We start from the raw sequence: 17,574 nt of genomic DNA, 5'->3' as shown, positions 1-17,574 counted from the left end.
TTCGGGTGTAACATGGCGCGGAGATAGTGAGCGCCGATCTCGCTGACGTAGTATCAAAACGTGGGGTAAAGCCCCTCATATACTTCATACTTCATACTTCCTTCCTACACCGATGCTCTCACCCAGTTCATATTGAAGCCCAATCATCCCATCAGTTACTCAATCCTATAGTTAAAGAACAAAAGAACAAACTCAAACCAAAAAAAACCACAATGGCATCCTACCCCCGCCCAGATTTCCAACGCAAATCCCTAAACTGGACAACCCTAGACGGCCCCTGGTCCCTCCTCTTCGACGACACAAACACAGGCCTCTCAAACCAATGGCAAAAAACAGCCCTCCCACCCCAAAGCCCAACCAACACATCCCACAAAAAACGGCCCATAACAGTCCCCTACGCCTTCCAAACCCCAGCATCAGGCATAAACCTCCACGAAGTCCACGAAGTGTTATGGTACGAACGCACCATCACAGACATCCGCACCGAAGCCGAAAAAACAGCCAAAAACCGCCTCCTCATCCGCTTCGGCGCCGTAGACTACCAATGCACCGTCTGGGTCGACGGGAACCTCGTAGGCTCGCACCGAGGCGGCCACGTCCCCTTCGACATCGACGTCACAGATGCCTTCACGGGCCCCGATCCAAGCGCCCGCCTTACCCTGCGCGTATGGGACTCCGCCACGGACCTGGCCCAGCCGCGCGGCAAGCAGTTCTGGGGCCCGGTCCCAGAGAGTATCTTCTACACGCCTACCAGCGGGATCTGGCTTTCTGTCTGGATGGAGAGCGTGCCGCGCATGCGGCTTCTGGATGGGAGCGGGGGCACGGTGCTGAGATCAGACGATATCGATAGCGGCCGGATCCGCGCCCATGTTGCCTTTGCGGGACATTTGGCTGCTAGTGCGCAGGGGCAGGCACGGGGTAGCGTTGAGATCGAGGTCTCGATTGCTGGGGTGGTGGTTAGTACGACGCGGGCCGACGTGCACGGGAGCCGGGACTGGGCCGAGCTAGAGGCTAGTGTGAGTGTTGGCGAGCACGAGGTCGCGGGGTTGAAGAAGCGGAAGGAGAAGGAGCTGGCTTGTTTGCGGGCTGAGGGGGCGTGGCATGATCATGGGGTTGGAGGTGTTGCGTTGTGGGCGCCGGAGCACCCGATTCTGTACGATGTGGTTCTCCGGCTTTACGATGCGGAGAACGTGCTTGTTGATGAGGTGGGCACTACGACCGGGATGCGCAGTTTGGGTTGGACGAGCGGGGATGGGACGTTCCGGCTGAATGGGCGGCCCTATTTCCAGATGCTCTTCCTTGATCAGGGGTATTGGCCGGAGACGGGGCTTACGCCGCCTTCGTCTGAGGCTTTGAGGGCGGATATCGAGATGGCGAAGGCGTTGGGGTATAATGGGTGTCGGAAGCACCAGAAGGTTGAGGATGCGAGGTTCATGTATTGGGCTGATCGGGTCGGGTTCATTGTTTGGGGGGAGATGGCGAATGCGTATGAGTTTGGGGCTGACTATGTTGAGCGAATGGATGCGGAGTGGACGGAGGCTGTGAGGAGGGATATCAATCATCCTTGCATTGTGACGTGGACGCCTGTCAATGAGAGTTGGGCGTATCCGGATTTGAAGGGGAGCATTGAGCAGAGGAACCATGTGCGGTCGCTGTATTATTTGACCAAGTATGTGATACGGTATCTTCTGATTCAGAAGCTAGCCTGGAAGGCGAGGCAAATTGGTCATGTCAGAACTACAACTAATGTCCTTGTGTTGGAACAGATCACTCGACCCCAGCAGGCCTGTAAATGACAACTGTGGCTGGGAGCATGTCCTCACGGATCTGACTACTTACCATGACTACGCCGACTCTGCCGATCTAACTTCCACATGCTCAAAGATGGAAGGCGGCATCCTTGGCCCTAAAGGTGGACACGAGATGTTCACCAAGCCTATCTACTCCGGGTTTGCAGGCCACACGCTTCTCGACTCCGGTGCGCAGCACAAAGCAGGTGCACCGGTGATCTGTACAGAGTTTGGAGGTGTGAACATCACGCCTGCAAAAGATGGGCAGAAGGCCGGGGAGCGGGATTGGGGGTACACGACTGCGGCAGATGTGGAGGATTTCTTGGTGAGGTATGAGAAGTTAGTTATGGGGGTGGTCAAGGGAGGACATTCCTGTGGACTTGTTTATACGCAATTGTAAGTGCTGAGAGTGGTTGACGTTTTGAATGATGAGTGAGTGCATGGATGATAAGAATGAGTTACTGATGGTTTTCTTCTAGGTGTGATATCGAGCAGGAAGTAAATGGTCTTTATTCCTATGATCGAAAGGAAAAGGTGCCTGTCGACCGGATCAAAGCTATTATGGATGCGGCAAAGGATTACTACTACGACCATGTTGGTGTACAGACGCATGGAGCGAAGGGATGGAAGAAGCTTCTTGAGCAAGGAAGACAGGTACTTCACCGATAAATGTGTACAGCAGGGCAGCACGGAACAATTAGACCCCTGGGGATAGTAGATATTATACACAATTTTTGGGAGACAAGAGCAAATTCCATAGTTTTCATTAAGCAGGCTTCTTTTTCCGCCTGTAAGATCAGTTCGCTGAATGTGCTTGAGAATGTGAAGTAAGGGGCATCCTATCCCACTCATAACGCCAGATATGCCGAGAAATTTCCTGAAAAGAGAGATAGAAAGAAAGAATAGAACAGAGGAGCGCTGAAGAGATGCATATTACAGAATGTTAAAAGATGTGCGCAGAAGAGCCGAAAGCAAGATCACATGTTGGCAAGTTCGTGATCGATCTGTTGATCCAGGAACGCACGCTTCTCGCCGGTGAGCGAGGTTTGGAGGCGTTGTTCAACAAAAACGCGGACTAAGAAAAGTTGTCAGTTAGTTGTTTATGGATTTCATGATGAGCGAGGTTTGATCTTACCCTGCTTCTTGGTGACGGTGTCGAGATCCACCTCGGCGAGGCATCCGCGGATAGCTTCAGTGATGGCCTGATCATCAGGACCAGCGGAGGCGCTACGGAAATCGAAGGCGGTACTGGCTGGACGTGGGGGGAACTGGCCCATGGGGCTACGTGAACGTGCCAGGTTGTCGCTGCTCTGCATGAAGGCAACACTGTGACGACTGGCGTGTCCAGGGTTATCCTGGTAGGCACTGAGATTACCGATGGACATGTGACGAGATGCAGCCGCCGGGTGGCCGCCTAGTTGAGGGTAATCAGTGTAGCGTGTGAGACTAGACATGTGCGAATTGCGGTTGCCAGGCACGTTAGCACCGGCATACGGAGCCGGTGACTGAGGAGGCATGTATGGGCTAGCGTGGCGGCCATGACCCGGGAAACCAGTGAGAATTGTAGAGGCGGGCTTCACGGATGAGTACTGAGAGTGCATCTCATCCATCTCCAATTCATCGGCATATGGACCAGCAGAGTAGATCTTCTCAGAGCCAAGATCTCCAGCACGGCGACCAGGAAGATGATTGGCGAAAGCGTAATCATCCCAACGTTGCAGGGGAATACTGCGAGGATCAAATGTTTCATCTTCCACAGCAATGACCCGCTTGGAACCTTTCTCACCAATGACGACACGAGTGCTACCCCAAGTGAAATCATCCTGCTTCCAGAATGAGTAGAGGGGCAAGATGAAATTGAAAACCGGGAATGCGAGAAGATAGATGATCATCCATCCAATGTGTTGCCACTGGCGCTTGACAATGAAAATGATACATTGAAGACCGTACATAGCGGCCAACATGATAATCGAGATCAACGGGAAAGGACCAGTGTCACTGCCGATCCGGTAAAACAGATAGACAAGGTAGACACATGTAGCAGGTAGGATGAGTGTTCCGACCAGATCCACCAGAACGACAAAACGCATGCTGAAACAGCAGAAACCGCACAGATCTTTAAGAGCAACCAGTTCCACCAGGTTGTGAATAGTGGAATTGATCCAACGACGTCGCTGCGAGATAAGCACACCCCAGGTCTCCGGAGCGGCCGTACTTGCGTGCGCGCCGGGAAGGAATTTGTAACTCATTGTTGGGAAGTGCTTGGTCATGATGGTCGTCAAGAATCGATCTTCACCCAGAGAGAGTAGGTTCTTCTTGTGCAGTGTATCAATGTCGATGTCAGCGTACTCTTTGATAACTATGTCGGAAATAATCAGAGGGCGACCCTTGTCTGCGGTTCGAAGACGATACATGGTGAAACTAAAAGATGTGGTTAGACGGGAGGTTCAATGAATAGAAAACAGGAACACAACATACCATCCAGGAAGACAAGTAACACTGCCAAACAATGATTCGAAGGACTTGGAGAGATGGTGCGCAATGTAGTATTCGTAGACTTGAATCATTGTCCACCAGGAGCGCTCTTCGTTTTGCAAGCTAGTCTCACCACAGATGCCAGCAATCTTAGCATCTGAGGCACAGGCAGCCACTAAGCGATTCAATGAATCCTCTTTGACGCTGGTATCAGCATCAATCATAAAGCAGTACTCATACAGCTCCGGATCCACACCAATGATATTATTGATCTGGTGGAAACATTCAAGTTCCATAGGGGACATTGGAGCGCGGTGGTGGACACGGTTCAAGAAGCGCATCAGCATGACCTGCGTATCTCGTTTACCTCGGTTACCAGGCTTGGTCTTTGTTTGCTCAGACTCCTTGCCAACCTTGACCACGACGATGTAGGGAACAACATTGCCTTCAAACTCGTACAGACCGGAGTAGACCTTGGCATAGTTCAACTGCTCACTACCTTGACCGACAGATCTGAACGGTAGAGCTGGTGGGTCCAGTTTCGGATCCACGCCAAGGATATCAAGAACAATCTTAGGTGTTGGTCGATCGTTACCTCCACCGACAATCATACCATCACAGATCACAAATATGAGCTTTCTTTTGTTGTCATACTGCAAGGCGGTGAGTGAATCCAGACTCTTTCGTAGAGAGTCTTCACCCTCGGTATAGGCGGGCACCATGCAAATCACGAATTTATCTTGAGGTGCTGGTCGGCGCTTGGTGCCCAGCTGCAGGGCAGCCAAGAACTTGACACCAATAACCATACAGATCAGAATAGTGAAAGTAAGAAGGATCCAGTTGTTCACGGTACAGCGGGCATCCTCTCGGAAGTCCACTTTGCCTTGGTAGAAGACATAATCCAGGCACCTGGTGGCTTCTTGCCACTCGGTAGATGTTCCCCACTGATCAGTCACGTCAGTTCCGGCGTTGTTTTTGAACAGTGTAGTCATGGCATCTGGCAGGAATTCATAAGTTGTATCGGTCGAATACAAACTGATGGTGTAGAAGTAATTCGTCAGGTCGTAGACTTTTGAATTAACGATAACCCAATAACGCGAATAATCGTTGGCTTGCTTCTCGATGGTAGCCTTGGTCCAGACTAGTTCACCCTTGTAGTAATCGTTGATCTTAGGCAAAAAGACATCCTCATACCAGGTGATCTTGTGGAGTGCGGTGGTGTTTGACGGGTAGTTGATGGGGCCACAGTCGTGGTCGGCATCCGTGTACAAAAGTGCACTGGTGTCGTTGTTCGATAGCGCAAGTGTCGAGTCTGTCACAAAGGGATTGCAGAATTGGGTGAGTGGCGGGGGGAAATAAGCATCCAAATTCTCGCCGGCGAAAACTTTCATGTTTGTGGAAGTCGTGTCGGTGCCATCGTCACTGTGCTGCTTGCGCCAGAACTTGCTGATATCGTAGACACTGCCATGGATGCTGACATAGAAATCGTCGTCTCCAGTCTTCCAGCTGACTTCCTTAGTATTCCACACTTTGTCTTTATTGGGACAAAGAAGATCGCCGAAGGCGATAATGTAGAAACAGACAATACCATTGAACAACAGGATGAGGAAAACCAAAACAACCTTTTCTCTCCATGCCATTCGAACATCCGGGCGCTTCATGCGACCAACGTATCGAAGCACGAATGATGGGATCCAGAAAGTGAGCGCCCATACAAATCCTGCCCACAGTCGACGGCTGAGTGGGATGGTCTTCTTCTCAATGTGCTGGGGGTCTCCAAATTCAGGGTCGAGATCACCGATGTAACGACCATAGTCATCGTAATAGGTGACATCTCCCTTGTTATCGTCACCCTTGTGACCAAGACCATAGTCACCGGCGGCACCAGTCTGGGTGTAAGCAATTGACTTAGCACCTCCCATGACGCTTGGGGGTACCATGGCAGACTGATTCAGGATATAATCATGCTGACCTGCCAACAAGTTGGATGACTCCCCGACCGGATTTCCATCGGGTGTAATGCCTGGCTCGTAGAGTGCAGCGCCGTATCCAAACGGATTCATGGGGCTTTCATCTGGCTTGAGATCAAGCATAGTTTCAGCTTCTCGCCACGCGCCTTCTCGCATCCAGATGCGCTGGTGACCGACGACCGCATCGCCATTGCTCCAACCTCTCTCAAGAATCCAGCTCTCAACGCCGTCCTGGCCTTCAGAGCATCCCAACCGGGCGTATCGTTGAACAAACTCCTCCACATCGAAATCCGCGGTGAAATCGAGCTGTTTGAGGCGACGGTTTGCCCACTCTGGCAGTCGCCAATCTCGGAGCTGCCGAGACACTGTACCGGCTGACCACGCGGGGTTTGAGGCGTTCAGCTGTTCGGGTAGATCGTCGGTAGGGTGAATAGAGAGATGATACCAGACACGACTGCTCAGAAGAGTGGTTGCGAGATCGAAGCGACCGCGTTTTCCCAAAGAGATGCCTTCGCCGTCAACCGGAAAGAGCAACTTTTGCAAGAACGAGCCGGCTTCGAACTCGACTCCAACTTTCTCCAGAAGGCCTTGTCGCCTATCAAGGTCGTGTTCACGTTCACGGGTGGCGGAAGTCCCTGTCATTCCGAGATCTGCCTCGACTTGTGACACGGCAGAGTTCATTTCAGTCAAGACGGATTGGCCAATGGCCGGAATAGGAATCCCGTCGTCTTTCATTTCAGCGTTGATACCTAGGTCGTCATCAAATACACCTCTCATGGCGACAGCCTTTCCAAGGGCTGGGCGTGGAACATCAATCACAGTCAGGCTAACGGTGTCTTCGTTGGCCAAGTGTGCAGCACTGGGACCACCGACGCTAGAGTCATTTTCAAGCATGTTCTGGATGTCGGCTGAGATGGCTACGTTCGCTTTCTCAATTATCCAGTCCACGAGAGCTTCGTAGATAGCGGCGATCAGAATCTCACGTTCATCGGTGGAGCATTGGTGTAGAAGAACCTCTGGGTCGACTCCCAGAAGACCACCCACTTCCTCACAGGTTTCCTCCAACTCTTCCTGATCTACCATGAGACCTGCGGCATTGCCGAGTTTGAGCAGACCGGCCAGAACGGAGAGCAGATGCCTTTGGGTGGCACCCTTGATACCGATGGCCTTTAGATTCATACGAAGATCTTCCGCTGCTGCCGTATCGTCTGCAGTTGGTAGATATGACGGAGGGTTGTATGTGCCAGATCGATTCAGCAGAGCATATGCTGCAGGCTCCTTGAGGTCCAGGAACTCCCGCTCGGCCGGAGTGGAGGCAGAAGTCAAGAGGTAGTAAAATACGTCAAAGGCACGGTAGCCGGACTCTGCTGGTACGTCCAGAAGACCCTTGGCCACATTGAGACCTGATGTCGACAGAGCCAAAGACAGGCCAACCACTGTACCTCCCAAGGTCAATGTATAAGAAGCAGATAAGGCCGAATGAAGAGAGTAAGACGGATTAAACGAGGTCGCAGCTGAAAGGAATGGTCGCAAAGTGGCCAGCGCTGTATATCCAATATCCGGGGTAGAAACTGGCAACGATGCCAGAAAAGGTTCGAGCAATGATGGGGTAGATTGGTGAAGTGAGCTATTATCAAGTCATTAGCACCTTCAACGTCCGACTTGCGGATACGACCTGAGCTAGATTGACGTACCAGAGAAGGATGCAACCATCCTCAGCTCGTCTGCGGGCATGTTCCCAGGCCCGAACTGCCAAATCTCGATCAATTGCGGCTCCACTACGACCATCCGGTAAGATGGTGGCCGCTGTCACCCATGTGTTGACAACCAAGCTAGTACTGGCATCTAATTGATACGGTTGGCCGGCGGTATAGAAAGAGTGTAGAGCATTGAGCAAGGTGGTGGTTGAGACTTGAGAGGCATGTTGAGAGACTGGCCGAGAAGCTGTCGGAAACCCCCCCGACTGGGTAGAGAACACGGAGTAGCGATTGGACATGGTGAACGCTGGAGCAGTGTCCCGGGGTAGATGGTGGATTGAAAGTCTCAGAACGGCATCAGGTGAAGATGGGAACGATTTAGACGTGGTGATTTGCGTTGTTCCACGGCGGAATAGGTGTGTGCACAGATGAGGTTGTCACGTCAACAAACTTGCAAGTGGGAGCTTCTGTTGGATGGGTATACTCCGAAGAGGTGAGCGAGTGACTGGAGATGGGCGATATCGAGGCAGGGTTGAAGAGATCGATGGTCAAGCGAAATGAAGGGGAAATGGAAGAAACAAGGCAAAAAAATGAAGTAAGCAGCAGAGCAAAGCAAAGCGAAAGTCGGGGAGGAAAAAAAAGACCAACGAGATAAGGAAAACGATGGGCGTGGGGAGAAGAGGGTACTGTGTACATACAATACGTGAGAGATACCACTAGGGTTCACCCGGTTACTGAGTTTACGGGTACAAGTTTCTAGTGGTTTTGGTGGTTTTGGTGGTTTTGGTTTTATTACAGCTATCAATACCGACGATCCGGAGCTAAATGAACGATCGTCCGGGTAGCTTGGCAAGCTTTAGGTCAAAGGAATGGGTAATACCACATTTACCACATTTACCACACTTGCATCACATTTCACTATAATTCTAATTTCCAGGGGTATGGGAGGATATCAACAGTTGGAAATTGAATTTTTAAAAACACCTGTAGGATTCTTGAATTCTATCTTTTATTTCTTTTCTCTTCTTCTTTGCCAATTCTTTCTTTTTTTCATGAATAGCCTTTGTTTTGTGCATACCAGTATAGCAACTTTATGTATGGAATAGGGGGGGACCTTTTTTTCTTTTTTGTAATGAATGTGTCAGGTGGCCGAGGGCCGTCTAGTCCGACCAATCAGAGTTGAGGGTACATGTGGTAGTTGCAGCCGGTGTCTTGCCTTTTTTCTCCCCACTCTAGAAATCGGGTGAACAGGCCTATTACACAGCCAGCTCTTCCCTTTCCCGTCTATATTTGGCATGTCTCACAAAGGAAAACTTGCCACCCAGGGATTTGCTTCCCATTTCGATACCGTTCCGCCACGAACCCCCCCCCCTAGTTTCACATGGTCCACTCACAGACCTCGGATTTGTGCAGAGTGGAGGCTCCATTCAGGCCAGTGCGGTTTTTTTTCGATCGCTCTCTTTTGCAGGTCAGATTTAGAGTATTTCAAATATAGATCAATACAATGCGTGAGACTAGATATATTCCTCTTTTTTTTTGACGTGGAGGCTGTTTTGGAGCAAGGAGGTGGTGCATCAAAAAGAGAAAGAGTTTTCCGCAGTCCCTGAGAAATCCCTGAAAATCCCTGAAAATACCAGACCCTGCAAACAAGAAAATGATCAATCAGAGGCAATGTGTGGGCCAGACCCTGGGGTTATGTAATGTCGGGTGGAGCCGATTATTTACTTGAGACTGAGGTTGGATGCTACTATGTATACTAAACAACTAGGGCCCAAACATTGGCTTTTTGTTTTGTTTGGTAACTTACTGGAACATTTGAACCAAGATGTGGAAAAATAATTCCAGAAACAAACCCATAACAAAATAGTTAAATCCAATGCTTCCATATATGCCACAACGTAAATTCAACCTCACTTGTTTAAGATAAAAATAAAACATAAAAAACCAAGAAGCTAGTGGAAAGTTTTCGTTTTATGGTACTGTCTCAGACTGGTACTGCGGAGAATCAGAGTGGATTTACCCGATCACAACACTAGCTCTATTCTTAGTCTGGTACCGGTACGGCGACTCCGTAATAAAATACATACACAACACATTTGCCCCAGATAACTCTTACTCTTATCTGTTGGAAATTCGTTCAACTCTTTTTTTTCCCCTGTTTGTGACGTTTCCAAAACTAGTCGGTCTTTTGCATCGTTCCCGAAAACAATCCCTCTCTCTCCAAATCTCTAATGTGTACGACCTTCACTCGCTAGGGGGTTTTTTTTCATTCCTCCCTGACATTCTCCAACTCCACGTTCATTCCGAGACGTGTCGAGACCCTTGAACTCGACCCACGGACTCGTGATCGATCGGAATACATACACTCGTTTTTTGCTCCCCCGGACTTCCGAGAGGAAGCATCGCGACATCTCAAGATGGCGGGCAACTCGAGCAACGCTCCAGCCCACGCCCAATCCTCTCTACCGTCCCTCCCCGCACATCTCCAGTCCGATACCCATCTGACTGCTCAACTGGCCAGTCGGTACGTAGATCTTGGTTCTTAAGAGATCCCCCTCACGCCTACTAATTCTCCGACCAGATTCCATGTTGGTTTGCCTACCGCCCATCTCTCCTCTCAAGCATTGGTCGCTCTCAACACATATACATCCGCTACCAAAGGTCCCGATGGCACCAAAGAAGGAAGTGCAGCTGGAGAAGCGGAGGATCTTGCCCGTCGAGCTTTCACTCGCTTAGGAGCTCGCGGAGAGAACCAAGCCGTGGTATTTCTGTAAGCCAATCTTTCCAATCCCTAAGCCTTATTCCAATCTAACGCATAAAAATCAGAGGCGAGAGCGGCTCAGGAAAAACCACCCTTCGCTCACATCTACTATCATCTTTCCTGTCGTTTTCATCAACTCCACTTTCCTCTAAACTATCATATGCGGCTTTTGTTTTCGACACACTGACAACGACCAAATCCGTGACGACTCCTACAGCTTCCAAGGCTGGTCTCTTCCTCGAATTGCAATACGATGGCTCATCTTCAGTCAACCCGACCTTGATTGGTGGTAAAATCATCGACTATCGATTAGAACGGAGCCGTATCTCCTCAGTGCCCACTGGTGAACGCAGTTTCCATGCCCTCTACTATCTTCTAGCCGGTACCAGTTCTGCTGAAAAGTCTCACCTGGGATTTGACAATCCAATCAACATTTCCACGGGGGCAGGCGCAATCAGCCACAAGCGATGGCGGTATCTTGGTCACCCTACTCAGTTGAAAGTCGGCGTCAATGATACTGAGGGCTTCCAGCACTTCAAAACCGCTCTACGCAAGCTCGAATTCTCTCGCGGAGAGATTGCTGAGATCTGTCAGATTTTAGCTAGCATTCTTCACATCGGACAGCTCGATTTTGTTTCTGGTCAATCGACCGCTACATATGCCGAAGAAAGCGGTGGTTACTCTCATGAAGGTGGTGAAACTGTAACCGTGGTCAAGAATAAGGATGTGCTTGACAATGTGGCGGCATTCCTGGGTCTCGGCGTTGAAGCTCTGGAGGTTAGCCTGGGTTACAAGACCAAGACTATCCACCGGGAGCGTGTAACGGTTATGCTGGATCCCAAGGGCGCTCGACAGAATGCTGATGCGTTTGCCCGTACCATCTACTCGCTTTTGGTCACCTATGTGATTGAAACCGTCAACCAGAAGATCTGCGCCGCCGAGGATAGTGTGGCAAACACCATTTCAATCGTTGATTTCCCTGGATTTGCTCAAGCTGCTGCGACTGGCTCCACATTGGATCAACTTCTTAGCAATGCGGCCACGGAGTCTTTGTACAACTACTGCCTGCAGTCCTTCTTTGACCGAAAAGCCGATGTATTGGATCGCGAAGAAATTTCAGTTGCAGCAACAAGCTACTTCGACAACACCGATACCGTGCGGGGTCTTTTGAAGCATGGCAATGGACTGTTGAGTATCCTGGATGACCAGACTCGCCGTGGTCGATCAGACGGCCAATTCTTGGATAGTGTTCGCAGACGGTTCGAAGGTAAAAACCCGGCAATCTCTGTGGGCGATTCCCATGCTACTGGCTATATGTCTCAAACCCGGAGCGCATTTACCGTCAAACACTTTGCAGGTGAAGTGGACTACTCTACAACTGGCCTGATTGAAGAGAATGGTGAGGTGATCTCTGGAGATTTGATGAATCTGATGAAGTCTACCCGGAGTGACTTCGTTCGGGAGCTCTTTGGCCAAGAAGCGTTGCAGACTATCTCCCACCCCCGGGAGAAGACTGCGATCATGCAAGCTCAAGTATCCTCTAAACCCCTGCGGATGCCAAGCATGGCCAGGCGCAAGGTCAACCAACAGTCGCGCCTTGCAGCAACTCCCGAAGACGTTTTTGGTGCGGAGACTGAAGAAGTTGAAGATAACGATAGTCAAGAAACAAGTTCCAAGCGCGGCACGTCTAGCCGACGGGGTGGTCTTACCACTGGTCCAGCACAAGGAGCGGCCGGCCAATTCCTCTCGGGGCTGGAGATTATCAACAAATGTCTGAGTTCGCCAAACCTGAATCCCTACTTTGTGATCTGCCTCAAGCCCAACGATCGCCGCATTGCAAATCAATTCGACAGCAAATGTGTGCGTATGCAAGTGCAAACCTTTGGTATCGCGGAGATCAGTCAGCGGTTGAGAAATTCCGATTTCAGCGTTTTTCTCCCCTTTGCCGAATTCCTTGGGCTGGCTGAAATTGGCAATGTTGTTGTCGGAAGTGACAAAGAAAAGTCAGAAGTCATCTTGGATGAACGACGATGGCCTGGCAACGAAGCCCGCGTTGGCAGCACTGGTGTCTTCTTGAGTGAACGCTGCTGGGCGGACCTTGCCAAGGTCGGGGAGCGTGTGGTTCCGTCGTATAAGATTGGTGGAGCTGAATCTGGCGAAGGGGGTTTCAATTCTGCTACTGGAACTCCGGATGCCAAAGTCCGTCTCCTCAATCCAAACGACCAGTCTCCTGGTGCCTATATCTACGGAGACGAAACGAAGCAAGGTTACTTCGGAAGCCGTGAGATGGATGGCCGTTCCGATGCTGGAGGCTCCGCCTTCAACTCTGGCGATATGTTCCGGAACCTTGAGACCCGAGAGCAGATGTTGCAGAAAGGCAACGAAAAGAACATGGAGGAGGTAGATGAACTACCTGTCTCGGGCTCCCGCAAGCGTTGGATGTTCTTAGTCTATATGCTTACCTTCTACATTCCTGACTTCCTTATCAAGTGGGTCGGCCGTATGAAGCGTAAGGAGGTGCGTGTGGCTTGGCGTGAAAAATTGGCCATTAACATGCTCATCTGGTTCGCCTGTGGCTGTGCCGTCTTCATGATTGTTGGCTTCCCTGGAGTAGTCTGTCCAACACAGCATGTCTACTCCAAGGGAGAACTCTCAACTCACAATGGTAAAAAGGGTGAAACATCCTTCATTGCGATATCGGGTGTTGTGTTCGGCCTTGGCGAGTTCATGCCTTCCCATTACCCTAGTATCGTTCCCGAATCGTCCCTTAAGACTTATGCCGGTACCGACGCCAGCGATCTTTTCCCTATACAAGTTTCAGCCTTGTGTCAGGGAGTGAACGGCAGTGTGGACCCTAGTGTGCCATTGGACTATCGATCGAACTTGAATGAATCCAGCTCATCCACGGCCACTGGTACGAATGCCAATGCCAAGTACCACGACTTCCGCTACTGGGTCACGGGTGATTACCGTCCGGATTGGTACTATGAGCAAATGGTCATGTTGAGATCAAGCTACAAGAAAGGTTGGGTCGGCTATACTGCTGCCTACATGAAGGATCTAGCGGACAACGACGACAAGCAGATTGTGAGCATCGATGGGAAAATCTACGACATGACCTACTATATCGCAGGTCCTCGAATTCCCCGTTTCCCCACCGGAGTGAATAAATCTACCAGTGATATCGATACCGACTACATGAGCCCTTACATCACTACTTTGGTTCAGGAGAAATCCGGCCAGGATGTCACCAAGTATTGGAACGACCTTCCCTTCGATACTGCATTGCGAGCACGGATGCAATTGTGCATGGACAACCTGTTCTTTGTCGGACATCTCGATACTCGAAACTCCCCACAGTGTCTATTTGCGCGTTATTTCATTTTGGCTATCTCGATTCTGATTTGCACAGTCATCCTTGTCAAATTCCTTGCTGCCCTGCAGTTCGGAAAGAAGAATTTGCCTGAGAACTTGGATAAATTCATCATTTGTCAAGTACCGGCTTATACTGAAGACGAAGACTCACTGCGTCGTGCCATCGATTCTATGGCCCGTATGAAATATGATGACAAGCGTAAACTGTTGTTGATCATCTGTGACGGTATGATCATTGGTCAAGGCAATGACAGACCTACTCCTCGAATCGTGTTGGATATTCTAGGTGTTCCTGAAACCCTGGATCCAGAGCCTCTCAGCTTCGAGAGTCTGGGTGAGGGAATGAAGCAGCACAACATGGCAAAGGTTTACTCTGGCCTCTACGAGGTTCAAGGTCATATCGTCCCATTCTTGGTTGTGGTCAAGATTGGCAAACCCTCCGAGGTGTCTCGCCCTGGTAATCGTGGTAAGCGTGATTCCCAGATGGTGCTCATGCGATTCCTGAACCGGGTTCACTACAATCTACCCATGAGTCCCATGGAGCTTGAGATGCATCACCAGATCCGAAATATTATCGGTGTCAATCCAACGTTCTATGAGTTCATCTTACAAGTCGACGCCGATACAGTGGTAGCACCTGATGCTGGTACCCGCTTCGTTTCGTCTTTCTTATCTGATACACGACTCATCGGTGTTTGCGGAGAAACTTCCTTGTCTAATGCCAAGACATCGATTGTTACCATGATCCAGGTTTACGAGTACTATATTTCCCACAATCTGACCAAGGCATTCGAAAGTCTTTTCGGGTCAGTTACTTGCTTGCCCGGTTGTTTCACCATGTACCGTATCCGTTCTTCGGAAAGCGGCAAACCACTGTTCGTCAGCAAGGATATCGTTGAGTCCTATGCGGAGATTCGTGTGGACACCCTCCACATGAAGAACTTGCTTCACCTGGGTGAGGATCGATACCTGACCACGCTGCTCTTGAAGCATCATCCAAGCTTCAAAACCAAGTATATCTTCCGTGCTCATGCCTGGACCGTGGCTCCGGAGAGCTTTGCTGTTTTCCTGTCGCAACGTCGCCGATGGATTAACTCGACTGTGCACAACTTGATTGAGCTGATTCCATTGCAACAGCTTTGTGGATTCTGCTGTTTCAGTATGCGGTTCATTGTCTTTGTTGATCTGCTGAGTACCGTTATCCAGCCAGTCACGGTCGCCTATCTAGTGTACCTGATTGTCTACATTATCCGAAACACCTCAGCGATTCCAGTAACGTCATTGATTCTTCTTGGTGTGATCTACGGTCTACAAGCATTCATTTTCATTGTTCGACGCAAGTGGGAGATGATCGGTTGGATGTTCATTTACCTCCTTGCCATTCCCATCTTCACTCTTGCTCTCCCTCTGTACTCTTTCTGGAACATGGATGACTTCAGTTGGGGTACCACCCGTGTCATCACTGGAGAGAAGGGCCGCAAGGTTATCATCTCCGACGAAGGCAAATTCGACCCCGAATCCATCCCCAAGAAGCGCTGGGAGGATTACCAGGTCGAGTTGTGGGAAGCCCAGACCTCTCGCGACGATCGATCCGAGATCTCGGGTGTTTCTTACGGAACCAAAGCACATGGTTTCCCGACTCCTCATTCCGAGTATGGATTCCCCGGTTCTCGACCTGCTTCACAGCTAGATCTGCCCCTCCTCCACGGCGGCTCGCGTCTTTCTGTCGCGCCGTCTGAGATGCTTAGCCGCCACATGGACATGGATATGAGCATGGAGGACTTGAGCCACCTGCCCAGTGACGATTCCCTCTTGGCTGAGATTCGAGAGATTCTGCGCACGGCCGACTTGATGAGTGTCACGAAGAAGAGTATCAAGCAAGAGCTTGAACGACGATTCGGCGTGAATCTGGATCTCAAGCGGCCATACATCAATTCTGGTATGTTTCTTACTTTCATTTCTGGGTAACTTTTGATATAATTACTAACATGACTCTCTAGCCACCGAGGCCGTCCTTTCTGGTCTTCTATAAACCAGACCAATATTCGCCTCCCGTCTCATCGCGGTCCGCACTAGGTGCCTCGGATGAGACCGGTTTTTATTCGAACATGTGTTACTAATGCCTGTTACCTGGAGGTATCCATGGTGGTTTGAACGTCACTTTGCGACATTTCTCTCACCTTTTTTTTCTTTTTCGAGCGACATATTTTGCATGGATGAGAGCTTCTTTAGCGAGCACATTGGTTTTCTTATTTTTTTTACGCTTTCTTCTCATTGTTTTTGATATCTTGGTTCACAGTTCATAAAATAGCTATATATTCGGGGGAACATACTATGTTTTAGCATAGGAATCCGATAATGCCCAGTGTATCTGGTGTTTAATTCAATATTTGAAACAATTCATCTGAAAACAACCTGTGTAAAAATGAGGTCCAGACTCAAGGGCCTAAGTCAACAGATCATGTAGCGCTATGGCCCTGGCCACCGGTGTTTCAGCCACCGACTAGACCTGGATGCACCGGTCGACATGCACACATTGCACATGCGTTCCAGCCAGTTGACCAGAATTTCCAACGTTATCAATAGGCTGACAGCACGCCACGCCAAGTGGGGTTGCAGATCAGACTCCGCAAACCTTGGAACATTTCACTACATTTATATATGTATCAAGTCCAGCTTCCACATGTCCACGATTGACTCGCATCAATCACATATTTCCCCCAAAAGCCGAAGTCTTAATTTTGCCCTTTCCACAAGTCTCTGTTCCTTAACATCCAAACCCCAATTCCCAAGCTTATATCCCACCCTTGGAACTGAACCGTGGAAGGTTCCAAGGTTCCCTCCCGTCCCATCCCCCCACATCTAATTTGAAATCCACAAAACCTTTAACCAACCCAAATATCAAATATCAAAACAATATATACAAACATCTGAACGCCATAATGACCTCCCCAACCACCACCCCCTCCCAAGCCCACCTCCCATCCACAGACCCCGATCCCAACACCCTCGACCTAGACCCAGAGCAACGCCAAAAAGAAGCCCTAGCAGCCTTCACCGCAACCCTGCACAGCGTAGGCACAAACCTCGAAGCGCCGCTGCGCGAACGCGCAGCAATCATCAACTCCAACACGCTCGCGCTGGAGCGGCAGGAGGCGGAACTTGCGGAGACCTCGGCGGCGCTGGGCAGGCAGAATGATGGGTGGGAGAGGATTGCTGATGAGACGCGGGTGGGGCTGAAGGAGATTGGGGATGTGCAGAATTGGGCGGAGATGATTGAGCGGGATCTTTTGGCGCTGGAGAGTATGATGGATGAGGTTGAGGGGGGTGGGGAGGGGATGGATTTGGATTTGGATTCGGATCTGGATTTGGATGGGAGTAGTGCTGAGGAGGAGGGTGGTGTTGGGGTTGGGATTGGGGATGGGGAGATGAATGGGAATGGAAATGGGGTGGAAGATGTCAAGAAGGAGAAGAGGAAGAGTTGGTTTTCTTGGTGGTGATTGGGA

At 50.1% G+C, this 17,574-nt stretch overlaps 4 protein-coding genes across 4 annotated transcripts; 3 read left to right on the top strand and 1 right to left on the bottom strand.

Moving 5' to 3' along the window:
• Positions 1-212: 212 nt before the first annotated feature.
• Positions 213-2,459, top strand: N7466_007433 (glycoside hydrolase family 2 protein; the record flags this gene model as incomplete). The annotated part of the gene is made up of 3 exons (XM_057166822.1): positions 213-1,669; positions 1,767-2,186; positions 2,270-2,459. 3 exons carry the CDS (start codon positions 213-215, stop codon positions 2,457-2,459), a joined length of 2,067 nt encoding a protein of 688 aa, XP_057019863.1.
• A 308-nt stretch (positions 2,460-2,767) lies between these two features.
• Positions 2,768-8,231, bottom strand: csmB (putative chitin synthase; the record flags this gene model as incomplete). Its single annotated transcript, XM_057166821.1, has 4 exons — positions 2,768-2,865; positions 2,926-4,211; positions 4,269-7,862; positions 7,930-8,231. 4 exons carry the CDS (start codon positions 8,229-8,231, stop codon positions 2,768-2,770), a joined length of 5,280 nt encoding a protein of 1,759 aa, XP_057019862.1.
• Positions 8,232-10,349: 2,118 nt separating this feature from the next.
• chsE (chitin synthase class Va) lies at positions 10,350-16,100 on the top strand (the record flags this gene model as incomplete). Its single annotated transcript, XM_057166820.1, has 4 exons — positions 10,350-10,456; positions 10,514-10,702; positions 10,759-16,007; positions 16,069-16,100. The coding sequence occupies 4 exons, from the start codon at positions 10,350-10,352 to the stop codon at positions 16,098-16,100; spliced, it is 5,577 nt and encodes a 1,858-aa protein (XP_057019861.1).
• A 910-nt stretch (positions 16,101-17,010) lies between these two features.
• Positions 17,011-17,568, top strand: N7466_007430 (uncharacterized protein; the record flags this gene model as incomplete). The annotated part of the gene is made up of 1 exon (XM_057166819.1): positions 17,011-17,568. One exon carries the CDS (start codon positions 17,011-17,013, stop codon positions 17,566-17,568), a length of 558 nt encoding a protein of 185 aa, XP_057019860.1.
• Between the last annotated feature and the right edge of the window lie 6 nt (positions 17,569-17,574).

The sequence above is a fragment of the Penicillium verhagenii genome (assembly GCF_028828195.1).
Source record: "Penicillium verhagenii strain IBT 33310 chromosome Unknown utg000007l_segment0_segment0, whole genome shotgun sequence".
NCBI classification, from domain to species: domain Eukaryota; kingdom Fungi; phylum Ascomycota; class Eurotiomycetes; order Eurotiales; family Aspergillaceae; genus Penicillium; species Penicillium verhagenii.
The sequence above is the reverse complement of the archived record's forward strand: the minus strand, read 5'-3'. Positions and strand labels throughout refer to the sequence as shown.